General features: G+C 51.7%; 2 protein-coding genes across 5 annotated transcripts; one reads left to right on the top strand and one right to left on the bottom strand.

The window, feature by feature from the left end:
- The first annotated feature begins 485 nt into the window (after positions 1-485).
- Positions 486-3,398, top strand: ART5 (ADP-ribosyltransferase 5). Of its 4 annotated transcripts, none has more exons than XM_082682291.1 (4): positions 486-627; positions 1,550-2,279; positions 2,877-2,909; positions 3,010-3,398. In XM_082682291.1, exons 1-4 carry the CDS (start codon positions 568-570, stop codon positions 3,057-3,059), a joined length of 873 nt encoding a protein of 290 aa, XP_082538417.1. In that variant the 5' UTR covers positions 486-567; the 3' UTR covers positions 3,060-3,398. The 4 variants fall into 4 exon arrangements, with proteins under 4 accessions (XP_082538417.1, XP_082538416.1, XP_082538418.1 ...); XM_082682290.1 differs by having other exon boundaries at positions 3,007-3,398; XM_082682292.1 differs by having other exon boundaries at positions 2,877-2,913.
- Positions 3,399-3,876: 478 nt separating this feature from the next.
- LOC309873694 (short transient receptor potential channel 2) lies at positions 3,877-23,855 on the bottom strand. Its single transcript, XM_082749882.1, has 13 exons — positions 23,646-23,855; positions 20,934-21,653; positions 18,944-19,156; positions 17,701-17,865; positions 16,433-16,607; positions 13,619-13,819; positions 13,365-13,527; positions 12,611-12,703; positions 8,906-9,098; positions 8,170-8,297; positions 7,978-8,056; positions 5,196-5,325; positions 3,877-4,387 (listed from the first exon to the last, which is right to left on the bottom strand). The coding sequence occupies exons 1-13, from the start codon at positions 23,673-23,675 to the stop codon at positions 3,996-3,998; spliced, it is 2,682 nt and encodes an 893-aa protein (XP_082606008.1). The 5' UTR covers positions 23,676-23,855; the 3' UTR covers positions 3,877-3,995.
- Positions 23,856-23,971: the final 116 nt, after the last annotated feature.

Here is a 23,971-nt window from a genome sequence, read left to right as displayed (position 1 = left end):
GGAAGGGGAGGTACGCCCCTCGGCCCCTTCCCGCGCCACTCCCGCTTCCCCACCCCTTGTCCGTTGTTGCAGAAGAGAGGTGTCGGGTTACCGCCGCGGGGGCTATAGTTAGCCGCGGGACTTTGTTGATCGGCTAGACTCCCGGGACAGCGCAGCACCCGCCGGGACTTAAGCCCCCCGCCGGCCCGAGCGCTCAGTGTTCCTTCCCGCTGTCGCCCCTGCAACTTCCAGGTGGGTCCCTGGCTCTCCTTTCCCTCCTTTCTGCAGGCGGAGCCAAATTATGGCTCCGCGTTTACTGTTGCAAGGGTCCCCGGGCAGAAGACGCTGAGCGTGGGGGCTAGTGGGAATCTGGGGAGCGGAGCCCTGGGGTTGTGAGGGGTACACAGTGAAATCTAAGACCACGCCCACTCCCTTAGGCCCGCCCTCGGCCCCGCCCACAGCATCGGGCCGCATCCCCGACGGAGACCCTTCACACCCCAGAGGAAGGGACCCCGATCTCTGTCTCCCAGCCCATCGCCAGTGGTGCCTTCTTCATCTGGACCTCGCCCTCTTGAGTCGCCCCCAGGAATGATGCTGGCGGCTCTGCTGCTGGCTCTCAGCTACCTCGGCCTCCATTCCCTCTGGCAGGTAACTGGGAGAACCTACTCCTGCCACAAAGGGAACAGGTCAGGGGCAGACCCAAAAGAGGTGGACTGGGGGGCTGACGTCTCAAAAAGCTCTGCCAGATGCTCTTCTCTAGGATCCTAGTGCTCTTCATCCTCTTCTCAGGAACCTCCATTCTCATTCTCTTTCCCAGAACCTCCACCTCCACCCACTGGTTCTATTAGGCTCTTCCTTCCTTCGTATACTGTCTGCCACCACAGGCTCAGCCCAGGCAAAGCCTCTCGGGCCCCCTGTGTGCTGCCTTCCCGCAGCCCTTCTGAGACCAGGGCTTGACCTCCTCCACCCCAACCCCCCAAAGCATGGTTTGGAATATGGGCTTCTAAAGCAGGAGAGGTCTCAGCAGTCTCAGAGCTGACAGTGTCCTCATGTGGTGGCATGAAGGGGGAAGAGAACCTAAGGATGGGGACCGGGTCAAATATACATTGGCTGTATATTTGTCTATCACCTGCATCCTGATTGTTAGAGCCAGAACAGTGCTTGGAAGTCATCTAGCCCCACTTCCTACCAGGTGCAGAACTTTGCTAATGACAAAATGACTCCTTCACGATGTACAGAAGTGAAGATCTATGTGTGCCGTCCTCACAATATCCCCGTGAGTTTGGAAGTATCCTCAGTTTATACGTGGAGAACCTGAAACTCAGAAAAGTTAAGAAAATGGCTCAAGATCCCACAGCTGGGATGGGGAAGTCATGATTTGAACCCACATCTGTCTCCCTCCAGTGGCTGTGCTATTTAAGCCCTTGAGCTCTTGCCAAATTGCATACGCTAAATGTTTGGTCCTAGAAACGAGATACTGTTTCTGGACTGATCTGCCACCACGGCCCCTGTCCAGTGCTCTGAACGTCTCCCCTTTCCTATGTGGCCTCTCTGTTTCCTACATCCACAGGCCCAGGCTGTTCCCATCCTGCCCCTGGGCCTGGCTCCAGACACCTTCGACGATGCATACGTGGGCTGCGCAGAGGAGATGGAAGAGAAAGCAGCCCCCCTGCTGAAGGAGGAGATGGCCCGCCACGCCCTGCTTCGGGAATCCTGGGAAGCAGCCCGGGAGGCCTGGGAGCACAAGCGCCATCGGCTCACACTGCCCCCTGGCTTCAGAGCCCAGTACGGAATCGCCATCATGGTTTACACCAACTCATCTAACACCTTGTACTGGGAGCTGAACCAGGCGGTGCGGACAGGCGGCAGCTCCCGGGAGTTCTACATGAGGCACTTTCCCTTCAAGGCCCTGCATTTCTACCTCACCCGGGCCCTGCAGCTGCTGCGGGGCAGTGGAGGCTGCAGCAAGGGACCTGGGGAGGTGGTGTTCCGAGGTGTGGGCACCCTCCACTTTGAACCCAGGAGACTGGGAGACTCTGTCCGCTTGGGCCAGTTTGCGTCCAGCTCCCTGGATGAGGCAGTGGCCCGCAGATTTGGTAATGCCACCTTCTTCTCACTAAGGACTTGCTTTGGGGCCCCGATCCAGGCCTTGTCTGTCTTTCCTGAGGAGCGCGAGGTGCTGATCCCCCCACATGAAGTCTTCTTGGTCACCAGGTTCTCGCAAGATGGAGCCCAGAGCCTGGTGACTCTCTGGAGCTATAATCAGACCTGCAGCCACTTTAACTGCGCCTACCTGGGTGGTGAGCTGTGCATGAGGGAGGCAGGACAGTGGGGTGGCGGGAGTAAGCTGGGACGCCCCTTCTGGACACCTGCTTGGTTAATGGGGGAGTTGAGGGCTGGAAGTCAGCCGGAATTACTGTTCTCTGTGACAGGTTCAGCCAGCTCTTAGAAGGTCTTGAAGTGTTTTCTGGTTCTATGAAATTCTCGAGTGGTTCTCTAAATGTTCTCAAAAGGTTCCATCCGCTGCACAGTCTAACTGACCACAAGAACCTGGTTAAGGAGATAGATAAGCAGAAGAAAATGACAGGGGTGCTGCTTCAGATCTCAGGAGTTCCCTGGGCTTAATGCAGTTGACAGGACACGCCCATGCTGTCCCTCAGTACTGAGGTAGGGACAGATGGAGGAGCGACAGCGGCCAGGCCAGGAGCCACAGTGGGTCAGCAATCTGAGGAAATTTCCCAGGGTCCAGAAAAGGAAAGAAAGCCAGAAGTCAGTGTTTAGGAGAAGGGAGAGCTGGACTGGGAAGGGGAATGGCCCACGCCAGGGCCTGGTGGGAAGGGAAGCTTGGGGAGTGAGGGTCTAGCCACATGGTGGCCTCACTCTGTGCTCTGTTGCAGGGGAGAAGAGGCGCGGCTGTGTGTCTGCACAAAGTGAGTACTCTTCTGCCCTCTCCCTCAGCTGCTTCAATACCTCCCCACCAACACCCACCCAGGCCCTGCTGACCCATCACCTTTCTTTTCTCTCCAGCAGAAGGACAGCCACATTCCGCCTCCAAGGGGGACTTCTCTCTGCTTTCCTGAAAGACCCTGCTCTTGGCCCCTGGGGGCTCCCAGCTCTCGGGGACTGGGCCCTGAAAGCTCAGTGTCTGCCACTTAGGAGTCCTAGGAACTTGTGACCTTCTGACAAAGAAGGGGGCTTTGAACGGCCTCGAAGTGGGAATGTGGTTTCAGACCCAGCCTTAGCCACCATTTCCCCAGGGATGGGGACTGACCCAGTCATCTCCCCTCCCAAACAGGATGTGGGGGGATCTGAGGCCCTGGTAGGGTGGAGGGAGCCCTGCTGTGTGGTAGGGATTCCCAGGGACAAGCAAGGGTGGTACCATGATGGCCACTCAATTAAACAGTACTGCAGTGTGGTGACATCAAATTTCCTGACTGGTTTATTCCATGAGACTAGATCATTTACCCTGCTCTGGCCTTGGCACTCCTAGACACGGTCCCCTGTGCAGACTGCGGTCACATGCCACAACTTGCAAACTCAGAAGCTTTAACAGCCAGAGATTCCTCACAACCTCCCTGAAGGAAGAAAGGAAGGTGGACAGATGGATTCAATGGCCCATTTGTCAGATGAGGAATAGAAAGCCAAGGAAGGAAGCAACTTGCTCAAGGTCAGAGAGCTAGTATTGAAACCAGGCTCCCTGCCTTCCAGTCCAGAATTCTTTCCACAAAAGATCTGAAGGAACTCAAAGTAGGAGCCTGAGCCCAGGACACCTGGGATCCCAGAGCAAGACATTTCTCTCTGTCCTGCTCCCATAGGAGTCCCTTTTAGGGGCGAGGAGAGGGGAATCTCAAAACCTGAAGAGACAGAGATTCTTACACACTCTGGAGGCATCTGATATCTAGAACAGAAATTTTATTGAGACAAGTAAAGCAGCAGAGTCTTCTGCTAAATGACACCTGCCCTTATCCATCTAGGCGACTCTACCTAGCAACTGAAGAAAGGACTCTTCCACTGCCTTAGGACCCCCCCTTGACCCCCAAATCTTCCTCCCAGGGCGGGTCCCCCTCCGCCTCTGATTCCTGCTCCCTGTGTACTAACACACGAGCTGGGGAGGAGGGATCAGACTCTCCAGAAGCTGGCATCCTAGCCCCTCCAACATCCTGAAGGCCAGGTTCTGAAGGTACCTGGGTCCCCTCAATCTCTGGCACTGTGAGCTCTGGAGTTTCAGGGATGGGAGGGCCCAGATTCTGGAAGCTGTTACGCACTCGGGTGATGTAGCGACTGAGGATGCTGGCACCTCCAGGTGGCCGGCGTGTCCCTCCCTCTGCCAGGGTCCGCTGCACACCAGCCACCTCACTTTGCAGGCGAGACACAGTCTTGGTCAGCTCCGTCAGTCTGTTGCCCAGGTCTGGGGTGCAGGGGAAGGTGTTGATGGGGTGGTCTCTCAGAAGATGAGCCTGCCCTGAACCACTTCTTCCCTCACAACAGAAGCCCAGGGGACATCATGCCTACGGGGCCTGAGGGAGTAGAACTGGAGAAAGTGAGAGACTGGCTCTCGGGTGGGGGGTCAGGAGCAGGCAGAGTCTGGGTCAGATGAATCTGAGAGGGACTGAGGTGTTCATGAGTTTAGGCAATGCAAAGGAAAGACTTGCGGCCCAGAGAAGAGATTAGGAATCACAGGAATGGGAAAGTTTTTAATGGGGAGAGATTTGTGTTTCTGCCCTTGTCAGCCCTATTCCCATCTACCCATCCTCAGGGCCCAGTTTGAATTACACCTCTGCTTTCTCCAGTTTCTGGTCCTCTATCCTTCTGCCTTCCCGTGAACCTCTCAAAGCAATAGGTTCTTTATCTCCCTGGGGCTCCCATTGCAATTTGGGTCTCTCCTAACTAAGCATGATCTGCCTGCAAAGATGGTTTCTCTGTCTCACCAACCTGAAAACTTCCCCCGTGTCTCTGCTCTACACAGTCCCCCTATCCCTCCAAGATGAGGCTGAAACAAAGGGTGAATGAACGAAAGAGTTAAGTGAGCGAGCCAGTGGGTAGAGTCAATGAGTCAACAAAAACACAGGAATGAAGGATTGAAGTAAATGAGTGGAATAAATATCTGAATGGCTCAGAGTCGTTGAGTAGGAGGGTCACACTACAGGGTGTGAGCCTGGGTGTCTGGTATTTATTCCTATAATGCAATGGGGAAGGCTTAGGGGTGAGCCACTAACCTTTCCGCCGGGTCTCCTCAAACTCCCTCTGGGCTCTCTCTATGTAGCGTTGTACCAGGGCCTTGATGACTCGGAGGCGATAGGATCCTTGCTCTCCTTCCCCAGGCCCTGACCCCGCCTGGGGATTGGCCTGGGATGGGAAGACCAGAGGGTGAGAGAGACTCTACCCCTGCTCCCAGCCCTTCTATAATCACTGTGCCCTCCCCCAGATGATAAAGGTTGGAGGCCAAGTCTGCAGACCTTTCTGTCCCTTGAGGCCACATAGCTAGATACTGGTGCAGTCCTGGAAGGCAGAAGGAAGCAGAAGCTGAGCAAAGGCTGAGTATAAGAGAGCTGGTGTAGGGGGCTGGGGGTGGGGGAGGTGCAGAAGCAGGTGGGGGGGCAGAGACAAAAATGCTGAGTCAGGCATGGTTGAGTTCTCTCTCCGACCACCAACCCTACCTTGGTTTTCTTTTCTTTTCTTTCCTTTTTTTAAAAAAAGATTTTATTTATTTATTTGACAGACAGAGATCACAAGTAGGCAGAGAGGCAGACAGAGAGAGAGGAGAGAGGAGGAAGCAGGCTGGCTCCATGTGGGGCTCCATCCCAGGACCCTGGGGTCATGACCTGAGCTGAAGGCAGAGGTTTTAATCCACTGAGCCACCCAGGTGCCCCCTTACCTTGGTTTTCTTGAGTTAGTTCAGGTTAACCCTTCCCTTCAAATGCTGGGGAGGGGGAAACTAGGGGATGTGGGGAGGCGTCTGCATGGAAATTATCATGCAAGTTGGAATGATTGGTTTGGGGTTCAGGTATAGGCCCCACAACAGTACTAAGAAGGCAAGCAGGACATGTGGATGGGGCAGACAGTGGAGAGAGAACAGAGGTTTAGCAGGCAAAGTGCTAGACTGGGAAGATACAGTCCCAAATCCCAGCTCAGTCACTTAGCGGCTTGGTGCCCCAGGCAAGTTACTCAATTTGTTTAGGCCTGAGGGTCTCCAAATTTAAGACAGAAATAGTAGTAATGCCTACTTCCTCTGTCAGTACTTCCCTGGCAGAGAGTAGGGGCTCTGTAAATGCTTATTTTTATCTAGTTTTATCTTCTAAGTATGTTATAGTTAGCATATTTACTCATAAAAAAAGCAAAGAATTTTCTTAAATATTCTCAGGGGAAAGATGGGGTTGGCGAAGCTGGGGCAGGCAGAGTATGAAAGAGGATGTTGGGCCTTTTATAGCTACAGAATATATAAAGCATTTTCCTTGTATGAAATAAGGAATAAGAACTTAGGGAGGCCATTTCCTGAGGATGCAGGACAGGTGGGAAGGGACATGGGATTGGATCACCAAAGAAGAGGCCATGGAGGTGGGGGCAGCTGGGAGAGGGGAGGGACTGCAGTGGGGGAGATCCCAGCCGGCTAGTGTGGGGGATCCGGCAGGACGCAGTGGCCCTGCGCATCCAGGACTGGACACAGGCCCAGAGAATTGGGAACAACCCCTGGTGTGCCTCATTCCAGAATGGAGCAGCCCTGATAGATGGTCTGCGAATAGGCACCTGGCAGCCTGGACAGGAGCAGGAAGTGACCAGGGAAAGAGTGATAATTCCAGAATCTGGAGTCAGAGGGTGAAGGAAGTGTCCACACGGGACGGCCCGCAGCCGGGGAGTGCTGGGAACTGGGAACCCAGACCGTTTACTTTCCTGTAAGCGTCCTGTTTTCCCATGCTGAGCACATGCGGTTTCTCCACTGTGTCTGCCCACCAACCTCCTGCTTGCCCTTCAGGGTTCCGTTCTGCTCTAAAGGGCTTTGGGAAGCTCCCTGGCTCCTGCGTCTGGATCTGGGGCCTGTCCTCTGGGCTCCAGATGTGCCCCGTGCTGCTCTCTGTCACGTACTTGCTGTCATGTGCATTCCCCACCAGTTTCCTTCTGCTACGCTAGACTGGCAGCACCTGGAGGGACGACCGTCACACAGATCTTTATTTCCCGTAGAGGTGTTGGTGTTCGTTCAACAAACTGTGGACCAATCAGGGGATCAAGGGACTTCAGAGCTCCAGAGTTGGCCTGTGGCCCCCACAGAGCTGGCCTGGAGTCCCTGGCTTAGAGACATCCTTGGGTAACACATTTTAAAGGAAACAGGAACCCCTACAGACCCGGCCTTAATGCTGGTCTGAAACAAGATGGGGCTCCCAGGCCAAGCCCGGGTCAGGGAACACGTAACAAGAGGTAAGGGAGCCCCTTGGAGGCTCGGCCTCCTCTCTCAGGCCTCTATCATCCATTTAATTTCCCAGTCTGTGGGGTACTTTGCCTTGGTTTCTTAACATTTTTTGTTTTAATGTTCAACTACATCTTGGCTCAGTTTAGGGCAAAGAGGTTTGTCTGAAGTTTGGACCTTTTTTTTTTTTTTTTTTTTGATGGCAAAAAGATTGTGTAGTAATAGTGATAAAAATATAATACTGAAAAGGATTGCTTGGGGGAGTAGGGTTTTCTTGATCCTTCTGTGGCTAAGCAGGGACTCTAGTGGCTTCTTAAGGCTGCAGGACAGGTCTGAGACAAATCGGGTGCCCGTGGCATGGGAGCAGGGCTGTATGGACTTCTGTTGAAGCTGGGTAACCCGCAGTTGGAAATCTAGGAAACGGTCAGAGCCAGGAACAGGGAAAGGCAGCCAGGTATGAGAGGAGAACATGGGAAATGGCTTTGTGGGGAACATACCAGAAAGACAGACAAGGAGTGTGCAGATAACCAGGCAGTGTAGACTATACAGGTGAAGGCCCAGCCTGAAGAAGACCAATGACAAACAGAGGAGGTACTCACAAAGGTGGGGATTGGCGGATAGTCTGGCTTCTTGGTTTGATGGCAGGAGCAGCAACAGCAGATGAAGTGGAAAATTCTCCTGAGACATTCAGAGGGGCCAGAAAGCAGTCAGTCAGGGGACGGGGTCAAGGCAGCTAGGTGGGGGCTTCTGGATGCTTGGGAGGCGGGGAGTGAGAGTGCTGTGGGCATCACCTGAGAAGGTAGAAGAGGGCCTTGGGGGAGGGCAGGATGTTGAAGGGCACAGGTAGCGTCAGGCCTTCTCGGAAGTAGGACAGGTAGAGCTTGGAGCGAGCAAACTTCCATTCCACATCCGCGTCATCCTGGTGCCAGGAGACAGGGGCTCTGCAAGGCCACTTTGGTACCCAGCCCTCCTGCTCACCCCGTCTGTCTCAAGCTCTCCTGGTTTCCATGCCTCTTTAGCAGTATGCCCACTGCTGTCTTCTCCCCATTCCCATCTATCACCCGCATTCCCCTGCCTGGCTCCCCCTTCTCTCTCTTCCTCCCCACTGTCTTTCATCCTCTGACATCCAATTCCTGCCTATGCTCTCCAGCCTACCTACCTACCTACCCTCTGCTCTCCAGCCTACCTACCTACCCTAGCCTATGCTCTCCAGCCTACCTACCTACCCTAGCCCGTCCATCTTCTCTCTCCCTTCTCATGTTCCCACCTACTTTTCCACAATGCACCCTTCCTCCAAACCGTGAAGGGGAAAGAGCACCAGACTTGGGTCTGGAGAAACGAATAGCATCCCTAAGACCTTCATTTTAGAGATGAAGAAAATGAGGCCTAGAAAGGAACTCCTGCCCCAAACCACAAAACAAGACAAGAGTAGAGGCCAAGCAGGAGCCCAAGTGTCGGGACTTCTTGCCTTCTTTTCCTCTCTGTTCCTGGGTCCCTTCTCCCTGGCCTCAACTGGCCTCTGCTCACCTCAATCTTCTGGAAGGAGTTGGTAATCATGGCAATGAGCATGTTCAGCAGCACAATGACCATGAGGATGGTAAAGATGCCATAGAGGGCCCGGCCCACGAATTCAGGCACCAGAAACTGAGGCATGTCGACGACGCTGTGCTCCTCCATGCCGAACATGGTCCAGAACAGAAACTGGAATGTCTCGTTGAAACTGGCACATGCGGCCGAGCAAAGGATAGGATGTGAGGGCAGGAGGAGAGCCTGAGTGCCAGCGAGAAACACTCCTCCTCCCCCTCCAGGACCCAGCCAAGGGTGTTCTGCCGCACTGGCCCATACTGACTCTTGTCATTTCTGAGTTTACACTCATTCTTTCAGTAAACCAATATTTACTGAGCATATAGTAGTGCCAAAAGTGCTAAGGATGCAGCCATGAGAGAGTAGGGGCATAAAGACCAGTTAAGAAATTTGTGGTTAGGGTGCCTGGGTGGCTCATTTGGCTGGGCGTCTGACTATTGATTTCAGCTTAGGTCATGATATCAGAATCGTGGGATCGAGCTTCATGTAGGGCTCCGTGCCGAGCATGGAGCTTCCTTGGGATTCTCTCTCTCCCACTCTCTCTGCACCACCCCCTCAGGCTTGTGCATGCTGTTTCTTTCTTAGAAAAAAAGAAGGCAGGAAGGAAAGAAAGGGAAAGGAAGGAAAGAAACTTGTCATGGTCTGGGTGAGAGGGGATGGTAGTTTGGACCACAGCAGTAGCAATTCCAGTGCCACCTCTTCCAGGAAGCCCTTCTGAGCTCTCTTCTCTACCCCCAGTCAAATGTGCACGTCTGCTAGTCGCTCAGACCCTACAACATTCTCCCTCTTCTCAAATTTATTTGTGAATCTGTCTTACTCCCTCTACCTCAGCCCCAGTTCAGGCCTCAATTACTGCTGCTGCCTCAGCGGCTGGTCTCTGGCTTCATTTTCTTGTTATTCCATCCTCCACTTGGCATCCAAGGTGTTCTTTCCAACTGTTGATCAGACGTATTGTACTTCTGCTCGTCAAGCCTTAAACACTCCTAATTGCTCTCGGGCTAGATGCCTCCCATACAACCTCTCTGAGATGGTTAGCAGAAATGTCTTTGGCTTAATTAGGTGCCACCCATGAGTGAACAGCCCAGGAGAGGTGGCCTGTGACATTGTGGAGTGAGTGGTATCACCAGGACCCACGAAGCAGGCTGGGATGGTTTGTTGCTGCCCCTGGTGGTGATATTCATGGTTTAAACTGTGTAAGCTCAGTTCCTTTAAGCTAGCATCCCAAAGGTGGGATGTGAACAATGGTTCTTAGTAAGAGGAATGGTCTGAACAAAGCCTCCATTTACGCTGGAACTAATGACAAAGTCTTGACCAATATCCACAGGCCCCAGAGTGGCTCCTTCAGCATCATCAATAAAACCATCCCATAGTTGCACTCATGAAGAATTTATAATAGCATCTTTGCTTGAAAGGCCACTGGGAGCAAACTGGCCAGCCTGAGAAAACCCACGCTTCTCAGGAGGACGTTCGTGAGCTTGGTGACCTGGCCCCTCTACCCTCTCCAGCTTCCTCTCTCAGAATTCCCTCCACATGCCAACCGTGGAAGACATCTTGTGATTCTCCAATCATATGTCCCCGCTTTGGTGCATGTTCCCTTTCTGCCCAGGATACCCTGCACCTTCTCTGAACCCCATAATCCTAAGAGATGGAGTCCAGATACTCCCCTCTCTATGAAATCCTTCCTGATTACCTAAGGCAGAAGAAGGAGCTTTCCCCTCTGGGTATCCTCAACATAAGCCTTCCTTCCTCACAGCAGTTAGTGCCCTGGGTCAAGCTTATTTATGGACACTGGTGATCTTCTTTATGAGACTGAGACTGGTTCACTTCCTCTGTCTCAGCTTCCAGTGCCAGGGACAGGACTTCCTACAAAGAAGGTATCCGTAAATGGGTGTGAACTCAACAACAATAATGAAAAGCCCACCACAACTGAATGACAAGGTGAATGGACACAAAATGTGGGCAAATGAATGAATAGACATTGAATGAGTGAATAAACAAATACAAGAATTATTGGCCATATTTGGCAAGAACTAAGAATCAAGAAGAGTAATGAACTGTAATGGATTCTTATAGTTAAAAAAAGTCTTTGCATCTTCAGTGATTTTCAGAAAAGAAGAGAGCACTTCTTTATAGAAGGATGCCACAGATAGAACAGCAGTAGAAGATCACCGGGATTCATGTATGGATGTTAAAGCCACAGAGTCAGAGATCCAAGGGAACAGGTTGGTCACACGGTCTCCACATATCTTTTCATTGCTAAATGAGCATCCTTAGCAACTTAACAGTGAAGAGGTTTGCTAGACCAGTAGACCCGACAGTGGGCTACACTGGCATCTTCTGTCTCCCAATGGGATGCAATGGAAAACCCACATCAGTGCCTAGGTGTGTTCTTGCCAAAATTGCTTAACTTGATCTTCCCACGAGGAACTAGTCTGATAAATTCTGACTATGGGCCACTCTCTGCGATAGACCTTGATCCATACTCTTCAAAAAAGGTTCATTTGTTATGAAAGACAAAGAAAAGATAGAGGCCGTGTTGCAGATTAAAGGAGACTAAAGAGATAGGACAACAAAATGGAACACATGGCCCCATATTGGATCTCAGATTTTTAAAAAGCTAGAAAGATTTTTTTTGGTGGGGAGCGGGGCACCTGGGGAAGTTGGAATAAGAACTACACAGTAAATAATAATTTAGGATCAGTATCAAATTATTTGTTTATTTGTTTTTTTTTTTTTTTTAAGTAAGTTCTATACCCAGTGTGGGGTTTGAACTCATGAAGCTGGGAGCAAGAGTCCCATGCTCTATTGAATGAGCCAGCCAGGTACCTCTTCGTATTAAATTTTTAAAGTGTGGGGACATAGGGTTGGCTCAGTCAATAAAGCACGGGATTCCTGATCTCAGGTTCAAGCCCCACGTGGGGTGTAGAACCTACTTTAAAAGAAGAAGAAGAAGAAGGAGAAGGAGAAGGAGAAAGAAAAAAAAAAGAAAAGAAAAAATAGATTAAAAGATTTAAGATTTTATTTATTTGAGAGAGAGAGAGAGAGAGAGCAAGAGCAGGGGAGGGGCAGAGGGAGATGGAGAAGTGGACTCTCCACTGAGCAGGGACCCTCCACCACACACACACTCACACACACACACGCTCTATCCCATGACCCTTAGATCATGACCTGAGCCAAAGGCAGATGCTGAGATGACTAAACCACCCAGGTGCCCCAAAATAAATATGGTCTTATGGTTATGTCTTAGGAGATCTGAAATATTTGGGGGAATGTTTGCAACTTTTAAATGTTTCAAGGAAAAAAAAAAAAAAGAATAAGGAGAGCAATTGATGGAGCAAAATGTGGCAAAACATCAGTTGCTGGAGCTGGGTGCAGGGTGTCTGGGTGTCCACTGTGCTTTAACTGGTTCCGTAGGATTGACATTTTTCGAAATGATAAGTTTGGGAAGAAAGTGAGTGAGTAAATGAATGAGTTAGCAAACAAATGAATGAGTGTGATTCAGTGAGACAGGGAATTAATTATTGCCCCAACAAGAGATTAATTATAAGAGAATAGAAGAGGAAGGAGAGGAAGGCAGAGGTGATCACTAAGCCCCAGGTGGTTGTGTCCCAACCCCCACCTGCCCATCCTGTCTCTCCCCCAGCGTACTTGCCCAGCCGTTCTGTCTCCTGGTAGGGCACATAGATGTTGTTGAGACCACAGAGAAAGGCCGTCAGGATGATCATGAGGATGAACATGAACCTGACAGGGGAGGGGATGGGGACAGGTCAGAGAAAGTCTCCACCTTGGGAGAAGTCAGGTTCTGGGAAGAGGGATTGGGCGATATCCTCCCAGACTCAGTATCTCTTGACAAGTATTCCATTTGGTGACTACTAAGAATAGAGAAATTAGGGATGGGAAAGGAGAAGTCATTTAAAATGGTGCCGGGGGCGCCTGGGTGGCTCAGTTGGTTGAGAATCTGGCTCTTGATTTTGGCTCAGGTCATGATCTCAGGGTCCTGGGATCAAGCCCCTCGTTAGGCTCTGTGCTCAGTGGGAAGTATGCCTAAGGAGACTGTCCCTCTCTTCCTCTCCCTCTGCCTGCCTCCCCGCACTCACACTCTCTCCAGAATAAATGAATAAATCTCTAAAATAAATAAATAAAGTAAAATGGTGCCGAAGCAGGAGCTCTTCCTTTAGAATGAAGGGTAATGAGTTGAAGCAATGAGATCAGGGGATGGGCCAGTCTCCCAGGCAGGGGCTGAGATGTGGATCAAGGATGAGTGAGTCAGAGTCCTACTGGACAGGATTTACCATCAGCACAGTTAGAGCCACACAGTGTGGGTAGCAGAGGGCTGGGGAGTTTCACAGAGGCCACGGAGTCTATGACAGGGAAGGTTGCTCTGAGCAGGGACCGTACACACCGGATCATGTCGTCAATCATCTTGCCAATGGAAATCTGCAGAGTGCCCAGGGACTCGTGAGCCGGCAGAATGTAGGCCAGGCGGGTGAAGCTGAGCATGCTGGTGACAGCAAACAGCACCTCCGCCAAGAACTGGGGGTCCTCCGTGTGCCACTCACTTCTCTCTGTGCAGGGTGGAGTGCGGGCTGAGGCTGAGAGCCAGGGGAGTGAAGGGGCTGGGGGATTTGGGCAGAACCGGGCGGGGAAGAAACTCACCAGCTGTGGTAAAATAGTGGCAGGCAGCCCCATTGGGGGCATCCCGGCAGTGCTTGTGGGCAAGGCCAGCAAGGAGGAGGCGCAGCGCGAAGGCTGCCAGGTACAGAGACAGGATGACCATGTCCAGAAAGTTCCACCAGTCCAGGAGGTAACTGCGCAGGCCCTCAATCCACACCTCCTTGCACTCAAACCACAGGAAACCTGAAGGAGGCGGTAGGGGAAGAGCTAGGTTATGGTGTGGGAGCACCTACCATGGCGGGCAGAGATCTAAAATACCACAGGGACAGAGTTGATAAAACATATAAGCATGCAATCTATGGAAGGACAGAGTGCTCCTCTGTGGAAAAAAAAAAAAAAAAAAAAAGGCTCCTGGGGCACCTGGGTGGCTCAGTGGGCTGAGCCTCAGACTTCTGATTTGGGCTCAGGTCATAATCTCAGGGTCGTGAGATCGAGCCCCATGACAGGCTCTGCGCTGGGCATGGAGACTGCTTAAAGTTCTCTCTCTCCCTCTCCTTCTGCCCCTCCCCACCTCACTTGTGTGCTCTCTCTCTCTCTCTCAAAAACAGAAACAAACAAGTAAAGCCTTCTGGCTGAGGCAGACTCCCCTGGGGTGCGGCCTGCACTGATGATTCCAGGCAGCTGATAGGCATAAAAAACTAACCCCTGGGAGAGGCTGATACTGGCCAGGAATGATTTAAATCTGTTTCTCCCTGCCTGCCACCAAATAAATACTGGACAAATATTTTGAGAGTATTGATTTGAAGGGGCTCCAAATTATCTGCCTGCTCTGAGTGCCAGATCTGGGGATGGGGTATCACAGGAGCTGGACCCCATTAGCCCAGTAATCCTGCTGCTTTGTACCCTTCTCTGTTCCCTAGAGACAAGCGTGTGTGGTTTCCGTCTGCCTAGAAGGGACTGTTTGATATGGCCCAGGTTGAATACTACCTCCTCTTCAAAGCTTTCCCTATGCAGGTGGGGTGAGTTCCCCCTGCCCTCAGCTCTCACAGCGTCCTTCAGATCTCCGTGGTGCCATCAGCCACCGGGCGCTGTGGGATATCTCTTTCTGAATCTGTCTCCCTTCACCTCTTCTGAACTTTGAACCGCTTAATATCAGGGACCGTGTCTGATTCATCTGCTTGTCCACAGAGCCCAGCGCAAGGCCTAGGAGTCACCATGAAGCCAACATTCTTAAGCTCCTATCATGCACCAGTGGGGTCCGGAGGTGAGTAAGACAAATACAGTCCTTGGCCTCCCAGGATGCTATCAAGGGAGACAGGCAAGTTGCCCAGTGGTGACAGTCCAGTGTGGTAAGTGCTCAGATCAAGGAGTAGGGGAATAGAGAGGCTGTTTTGGGAGTGTTTAGGAACGGATCCTTACCCTGATTTGGGGGCCAGGGAAAGCTTCCCAAAGGAAGTGACCTTTAAGCTGAGATTGGAAGGAGGGGCAGGGGGAGTGAGCCAGGTGCCAGGGCTGGGAGACCCTCTTGTGAGCCTGGGGTAGATGTTGCATGGGTAGATGGAACCATATTTAATTGATTGGGGCTTCACTCACAGTAGGGTAGCAGCAAGCCCTTAGTGCATGAAGAAATGCAGTTTTGTTTCCTAAGACATTTCTTCCCCCGTGGGCAGGAACAGAATTGGTTTTATCTCCACTTAGCATAGGTCCGTCATGTTTAGTGAATCACTGGATGAGAGACTTCTCCTCTTGGACTGCTATTGTTTTCTTCTCCAGAGGTCCTTGGCCAGATTTCCTTTTGGGCATCATTGACTGGCTTGGTACTGGGTGGATTAGTGGACTCCGTCTACTGGCAGCTCCGGGGGTTTGCTAACTAAGCTAGAGCTGAATGAGGGGAGGACGGCTGAGGAAATGGCCAACAGCCCAGCCTGCTGAGCTGACCAGCCAGAGGCTAAGTAGGGTTCTGGGGTTCTCATAATTGCCTTTGCTGAATTGTTTAAGAATACTTGATTCTGCTCTAGACGAAAACGGATGGAATGGATGAAACTCAAACACTGAGCGTAGATAAGTTATTTGGGTGACGTGTTGAACAAATAAAATGGTTAGAACATATGTGGGTGAACATACAGAGAAAGGGATGGGTGGACTCTGAATATTTGTGATGTGCTGAATGTACACGTGGCAGAGGAAGCCCTCAGGAGTCGTTGGTTTTGAAGTCAGCTACCCCTGGTAATACCCATTCGGGTCCTCGGTGTTCTTCACACAAGGATTGTGAGGCAACTCATAACCGCCCATCAGGATGGCTGGCAAGCGTACCCTGTGGCCAGATACACTCATCCCCATGTCTCTCCCATAGATGAAGCATTGGGCCCAGCCAAGTTCCAGCTGTCAGAGCCCCTGCTCAGACCTCCACTTGGCTCCCCCTAACTACGCCATCCCAAGGATAATACCATTCAGGGATTTAATAAGCTGTATGATGTAGGCATCTCAGTTTGGTGTGGGAGCTCTTCTGTTCTATGGCTTTTAGGACTAGGTCACCTACTGGTGTACTGGCAGGCTACTGTGACACCAGGGTACCCTCCCACCTGACACTATGGACTCATGTCTTATTTGTGAGAGGACAGGAACATCCAGAGTGGGGCAAGTATGGTGCCCTTGCTCAGGGAGTCTTATCACAGGGCTAGATCCCCTAACTAGGGGTGAACAGAAAAGGTCCCTTCGTGTGAGAGAGCCCAGAGGAGTTTGATTATATGTTCATCTACAAGGAGAACCCCCCCCCCCAACTGGCGTACTTATTTTGAAAAACAGAGAGGAAGCTCATCGGGGGACTGCTACAAATGAAAGCCCTCACCCATGTACCTGTGACCCAAACCATGTGTAGGGAGGTCTCCCAGACGCTCTGGCTGCGGCCGCGGAAGGTACTCAGTTGTGTCTCCATGGCCAAGGACTCGCCCAACAGGAAAAGGAGGAACCACAGGTAGGAGGCGGAATGCAGCAGGAACTTCAGCACTGGGATCTTCAGTAGGCGGCCCAGCTTGGGGGCAAGTAGGGAAAGCATGGCTCGTCTCGGAGGTCTGTCCTATCTCCCTGCTTCCTGGGAGCTTCCAGACTCCTCCTTTCACTCATGTACATATTTAGGTATTTACTGAGCACGTACTACATTTCATATCTATTTCCTTCACAACTGAACGAGTATAAGTCTCCATCAGTACTCCATTAGTACTCCATGAGTACTAGTCTCCATTTTTTCAACTAAGAAACTGAAGATCATAGAGTTGAAGGAACTTCCCCTTGGAGGTCCCACAAACTCCTTGAGTTCAGGCTCAACTGAGTTAAAAAATAAATTCATCAACTTCTATCCCAAACTTGGTCATTTTCCTCCTCCTGTGTCCTCATTTTAGACAAGGGCCACCTCCCCAGTTCCTGCCCTCCCCCTCCCCCACCCCATCCTCATGCTTCTAGTAGAGCAAGCTTTCTCAAACACACAGCTAATAGGATCGCTCCTTTCCTTAAAACCCTACAATGGCTTCCATCACTGCTCATAAGGCTCTGCTAGATCTGGCCCCTGCCTGCTTCCCACCACTTGCTATTTCTACTTATGCTTTAGCAATGCAAGCATTCTTACAGTTTCACTCATCCTTGATGTTCTCCCCCAACCGCCCCCACCCTACTCTGGCCCTTCCAAAATGCTGCTCCCGCTTCCCTGGAGAACCACTCTTCTTGTTCCTCACCCAGCTAACCTTGCTCACTCTTCGTTAAATCCCCAGGGCCGGGCCTGACACTCGGCTCACAGCAGGGTTTCAAGGAGATACTTGTTGAGATGAAGGAATAAAAATGTCTAGGTCCATAAAGGCTCTCAAAGAATTTGTAGGCTGGGGTGGGGGTCTCTTTAGGAGAGCACAGGGTTTATATAAAGAAAGATCAGGCTTTGGAGGCAAAGAGACCTCAGTTTAAATCCTGACTGTGCTGTTTTGTATGTCCCCTGGACAAAAAGAGCACTTCTGTTCTCCATGCCTCCTCTATAAATCAGCGTCAGACCGACTTCCCAGCACCCCTTCAGGGGACTCAATGGGGACATTAGCAAAAGGCTCAAGAAGTGGCAGTTATCATTAATTTATTCTTGGTACCCGGGACTTGGGCGCCAGCCAGTAGCCAAGGCAGAGGAAGGGCATGGTGAGGAAGATGAGGAAGGCGACAAAGAGCTTCCAGATGGTGGTGCTTCCACGCCAGCCAGCCAGGTTCCCACACCAGATGGAGGACAGGACTTGCTGGCAGATGGGGTGTGCTACAAACTAAGCAGAGATGGCGGCGTGTGAGCAGAGTGGGTGTTACCAGGAAGGGAAGGAAGGGGAGCCAACCGGGGCCGTAGTCCTTCTTTGCCTGCCAAAGATTGAGCCCTATTTCTTTTCTTCTCAGGCCAGCCAGCTCAGAAGAGAGGCATCTCCTTTGCTCTGTGACCTTGGGCAGACCCCAGACCCCACCCCTCTTTGGGCCTTAGTTCTTAGTCTATGAAGGAGAAGCTGAACTCAAAGATTTTTCTGGACTCTCCGGATCCCACATTCTTTTTTTCTTTCCCTCCCTCCTTCCCTCTGTTTCTTTCTTTCTTATAATCTCTGTACCTAATATTGGGGCTCAAATTCACAACCCAGAGATCAAGAGTCCAATGCTCTACTGGCTGAGCCAGCCAGGCATCCCCAGATCCCACGTTCTTGAATTTAAGGCAGCAATGGGTAGAACTAGGTTCTCAAGTCCCAGAACCCTCAGGGGTTCCTGTCCTGTTAGAGATGTGGGGCACCAGTCTTGAGGAGGGGAGGTGCAGGGAAAGTAGGGTTTGGTGTCCTGGAGGGCAGGGCCAGGGAAGCCATTATGAAGGAAGATTTTTGGGTAAGCTCCTGGTGGGATTGGATACCTGAGGGAGGGGAGGCTAGAAAGGAGCTTGTCTTTAGCTCACAGGGACAGGCAACTAAGGAGGTGGGGAATAATGGAATCACTTGGTATCTAAGCCCTCGGAGATCTAATCTAATCTTGCTGAATAGAGAGATACTGAAGTCTAACAACAGAAGACGACTAGACAAAACTTACACCACAGGTCAGAGGCAGAGCTGAGTAAAACTCAGATGTCTGGGCTGAAGGTAGGGTCCTGGTGGGTTGTGTGACTTCCAAGGGCTGGGTAGAGGTTAGGGGCTTTAGACTAAAGGTAAGAAGGGAGGTGAGGAGACCCACAGGGCCAAGAGCCTAGACAGAAGGGTGCTTGGGATCAGAGTCTAGGAAGTCAGGGAGAGGACTTACTTGTGCTGCCCAGGGAGACACCTAGCCATGGCCAGGCAGGGCTGGGGGTAGGGTAGGGGAGGTGGGTAGGGCCCAGCTGACCCGCTTCTGGTTGTAGTTGATGGCCAGTCGCAGCCTTGCCAGGTTAGGGATGCCTTCCTCAAAGGCCTGGCCCAGGCCCTCAGCCTCAGGTTCAGTCTCGTTGTCCTCATCCTGGTCATTGAGCACTGCAGTGACCTCGCTCTGGTTCCGGCACATACCCAGCAGTTCAAAGCCATAGTCCTGGCTCAGCGACTCCAAGGCAATGTACTCGGGCTGCAGAGGAGCAGGTACACGTGGACCCTGGCGGACCCAGTCCTAGTAAGCCAGCCCCACTTTCCCGACAGTAGGCCTGGGCCTGCTCCGTCCTGCTGCGGGCTGGCACTTCCCCACATCTGGTGCTCCCCTGAGTCATCTGTTCCTTTTTTCTCTGCCACTCTAGCCCTTGTCCTTGCTATGACATGCCTCTTGTGTCATCTTTGCTTCTCTAGTGCTCCCGCTGCCTCATCACTGAGTCATTATGGCCCAAACCCTCTGCCGCCTTTGCCTGTCCCTTGTACCTCCCCCTTCTAGTCCCTGTTTCCTGTCCCACTTCCTGTCCTGTTCTGCAGGCCTCCCTTGTGTCCATTTTGTTCATTTTTCTGAGCACCCACCTTACATGAGAAGCTGACCATTTTAGCAGCAGACCCGGGTAGGGCAGCTTTTGCCTCCACTTTACTCATCCTACCCTTGGTTTGACTCAGGGCCACAATCCCAGGGTGAATCCAGGACAGAATTGCAGAAGGCGAGGCCCTAGCCCAGCGCTGTCCCCAAGTGGTGTCGCATGGGGTAAGGGGCTGGAGAGTGGGGATGACAGTCTCTGCTGCCTCCTTCCGTGGGGCTGCTGTGAGCATAGAGGGCAAGTCCTGTGGAAGAACCCCTCTTTTCTACTTGTGAAGTGGGGGCTCTGAGTCCTCCACAGCTCTGATGAAGCCGTGCTCTCTCCCTGGCTCCGCTGGCATGGACCCCCATCCTGCCTTCAGCCTCTCTTCCAATAGCGTTGTCTGTTTCCCCACCTAATGAATGGTGATCTTGAGAATGAGGACCACGTCTGCCTGGCACATAGGGGATGTCAGTGGGTGGGTGAAGGACGGAATGGCGTAGTGGTATTTGGGGTCCTGACAAGTCCCTGCCACTGGACCTCCCCGTTTCCCCTTCATGTTCTCTGTCCTGCACAGGCGCCTGCACTCACGGCCATGTCTACTTTTCCCTATCCAACAGCCTTTGCTTACACTGCACCCCTACTGCAAATATCCTCCTGACCCCTCTTCACTTGTATTTAAACTGCCTGGCTGTGCAGCCAGCTTCATTCTGCTTCTTCTGAGGCGTCTGCCCTGAGCACAACAGCTGTAGCATCCTGACCTCTCTTTTCTGGTTCTTGCAAGCCATATAGCATTCTGCACAGAGGCACGAAGTGAAGCTGGGCATCCTAGGAGTGACCTTCCCTGCTTGGGATTGCAAGCCTGGGGGCTCAGCACACAGTACTCAAACCTCCTGTGGGACCTCGCAGGAGGTTTTTAGAAAGGACGGTTTCCACTGAAGGTCATCTCTGTCTCGCTGCTTTTCTGTGTTCTCCCTCCTCCCTTAGACCCAGGGCATCCCTTGGCTGGGGTTTGTACTGCCCACGTAAAACTAAGTGGCCCTAGAGTGATGGCTCTCTGCCATTAGAATGAGATCCCCCTTCAGGGTAGGATTCTGTAACTCCCCATCAAAGTGGAGGGTTATGCAGGTCCTGATCTCAGGGTCTTGGGATTGAGCCGCACACGGGCCCCCTGCTCAGTGGGGAATTCTGCTTCTCCCTCTCCCTTGATCCTCCTCCCCGCTTGTGCTCTGTCTCAAATAAATAAAATCTTTTTTAAAAACAACAACAACAACAAAATGGAGGGTTACTAAGAACAGAACAAGGCCTCATCATCTTTGTTGTTTTCCATTCCCCAGAACCCCCACCACACCCTGCCTGTGTGAAAGGACAGATATGAGGGACCAAGGGCAGGAAGGAGTATGAGAAGCCGACCTTAAACTCGGGTTCCTTGCGTGCAAGACGTCTGAGCTCCCGGCTGAGCTGGAAGGCAGCCAGCATGGCGTCCTCACTGGCCAGCGAGAGGTGGGCCCTGCTGGCCATGCCGCGGTAGGTGTTGATGCGGGACAGGGAGAACTTCAGCAAGTCATAGCGGCGGGCGTTGCTGCACTCAAGGCAGGCGCAGGAGACCGGGTGGGGCCGGGCAATGGTGTGGCCCTGCTCCATGAGCAGCTGGGCGATCTCATACAAGTCCTTCTGGCAGGCCAGGGTGAGGGGAGTGACACCAGGGGCAAAGCGTGAGCCATCGATTGATGAGTCAAAGAAGGCCAGTGAGAAGGACCTAGTGTCCACTTTGGGGCCCTTCTCCTGTTCCAGCCGGGCCAGCAGGCGCCGCACTGCGGCCGGCTGGTTTGTGTCCACTGCCACCAGCAGGGCCTCGTGGATCTGCCGGAAGTCAAACTTGACATTGGCCAACAGCACATCAGTGATGGCCTCGTGGCCCAGCCGGATGGCCAGATTGAGAGCTTCCCTCCAGGAGCGGTCCTCAGCCTCCTCCACGTTCCTCAGGGGCCCACCTGGCCCGCTGCCTGATGCTTCGACCCCCGACTCCAGCAAGTGCTGCACTAGGCCCAGGTGCCCCTCCTGGATGGCAGCCAGGAGTGGAGGTGGGAACCTCAGCTTCTTGTTCACGATCTCCGTCCAGGTGGGCTGTGGCTGGATGAAGGGGGGAGAAGATGGGACCCCTGTGTGGGACCCGCCCATCTCCAACCTCCTTTGCTTTGGGGCCTCCCTTGCCCTTCCACCTTTCAGCCCTCAGCCTAGACACCATACTATTTTGCTTTTGCCCAAACACATACGAACATGTTGAAGTACACTTAATGTAGTATATATGCTACATTTCTGAGCACTTCCCAAGTACAGCAACTCACTCATTACATTAACCCTGGGAGGTAGGAGCGATCATGCCCCCTTCAACAGGAGAGGAAACTGAGGTACAGATATGCTAAGCCACTTACATGAGATGGGGACCCAAGCAGTCTGGCTGAGGAGCCGGTGTTCTTAACTCCCCTTTATGCTACTTTGCAACTCAAATAGGAATTACTATTACTAGTTTTGGATTTTTGGAATCTTTACTAATTCACAACACCCAAAATGTGGAATATAATAATGTAAAAAAATAAATCCATTTTTTTTTCTTTTAAGAAGGAAAAACAACAATGCTACCACCTTTAGCTATGTAATACTCTGAAATTAATTTCTACATCAAATATACATCCTATACTCTGGTATATATGGTTTCTCTAATGTAATCATCTTACATAACGACAATATAAATGTTCCCCAAAAGATTACATCTGTGTAGGGGATAAATTTCATTTCCGTATTTTCTAGGAATCAGTCACTTTGGAAACACCCTTTCATACCATAATAATAGCTTCTTGTATAGATTTGTTACATTGTTAATAAATACCCCTTTTACTGAAATACTGGTATTTAGAAAATGGGTCTTAGTTGAAAAAAGCATCATTTTCTTTAAAAAAAAATTGGCCTAAAACTATACAAATTTATTCTTACAGTTCTAGAGGTTAGAACTCAGAAATCAGTATCATTGGGCTAAAAAGTCAAGGTGTTGGCAGGATATGGTAGCCCTAAGGGAGAATCCGATTCCAGCTTCTAGAGCTATGTTCCACATATTCCTTCGTTTATGGCCACCTTCTCCATCTTAAACACCAGCAGCACTGAAGATTACAAACGTTTCCTTAGTCACCATTTTATTGTGTATATTCTTAGGTGAGGAAGGGCCAGGCCTGGGTCTGGCCAGGGGCCCCCTTCCTCCCTACAGCTGCCACCCTCCCAGGAACCCAATACAGTGGGCCCGTATGGGTACCCTGAGAATGGGTAGGTTAAAGCAGGTGGACAGGGCTGCATAGAGAGTCTAATGCCAGATCTGCCCAGGACCCAGCTCCCATTTTGTTGACTTCATCTCCCAGCTGCTCATCCCTCTGAGAGTCCCAGAGCCTCTGAAAGACAGGTCCAGACATGTCCATGCAGGAGGGTCTTTGACCTGGGCTTTCCCCTCCCCTCAGCTCTGTCCAGGCCTCCTAGCAGATCCTAATGCTCCTCCCCAACCAACCTTCCCTGGCTTTGTCCTCTCCTACTTTGGATGGCACCTGTACCTCAGAGCTGTCTCATCCCTCTCTTGCACCAGCCCTAGCAGGTACAGCAGCCCTAGCAGCCCCCGCCACTACTCTTCTCTCTGGGCCCAGGCTTGGGGCTCCAGGGGCTCTCTTCCACCAATGAGGCAATATCCATCACCTGCATGGCAGCTAGGACATCCTCTCTGCCCTGTGGCTGTATCAATTATGGCCAGAAATGGGAGCAGGATAAGGGAAAGTGGGAGAGCAGGCCTCTTACCGTGAGGAGGTCCATGGCTGCACCCGCCTATGCTGGTAGGGACGGAAGGACTTAACTCCTGCTCTGTCCGCTCCCCTGACTGTGCCCAGCTTCCTTTTTCCTACCTTCGAGTTCAAAACCCCGCCCTGGGCCCTCCCTTTGCCAGGACCAGCTGCTCCCCCTCTGCCCTGTACCCTGGAGACCAGAGGAACTGGTGAGTACCACACAGTGGAAACTTCTGGGAAAGGGGAGAGGACATAGTTGCTCAAGAAAGGTGGGAATAGAACTGAGAATGTCACAGGTGGAACAGACCTTAGAGACCCTCTGGTCCAACTGCCGCATTGTACAGATGGGGATTGGGATTTGCCCAAGATTCCGCAGCCGAGCCTAGACCCATTCCTTAGTCATCAACCCATCTGGTGCCTTGAATGGCTCCGCAAGTAGGAGGATGGGGGTTTTCTGTTACTGAGGGTTAATTCTGGGTCCAAGATGAAAAACTTACTTCAAGTCACACAGTAACACTGTTACCTGATTGTACCCCGGGAGGGAACCCACACAGGGTACTGGGAGTTAAGGTCATGGGATGCTGGAGGTTAGTCTCATGCTCAAAAATCACTCTTGACTTCCAAGTATATCAC

This window comes from Mustela nivalis (assembly GCF_964662115.1).
Source record: "Mustela nivalis genome assembly, chromosome: 9".
Lineage (NCBI taxonomy): Eukaryota > Metazoa > Chordata > Mammalia > Carnivora > Mustelidae > Mustela > Mustela nivalis.
The sequence above is the reverse complement of the archived record's forward strand: the minus strand, read 5'-3'. Positions and strand labels throughout refer to the sequence as shown.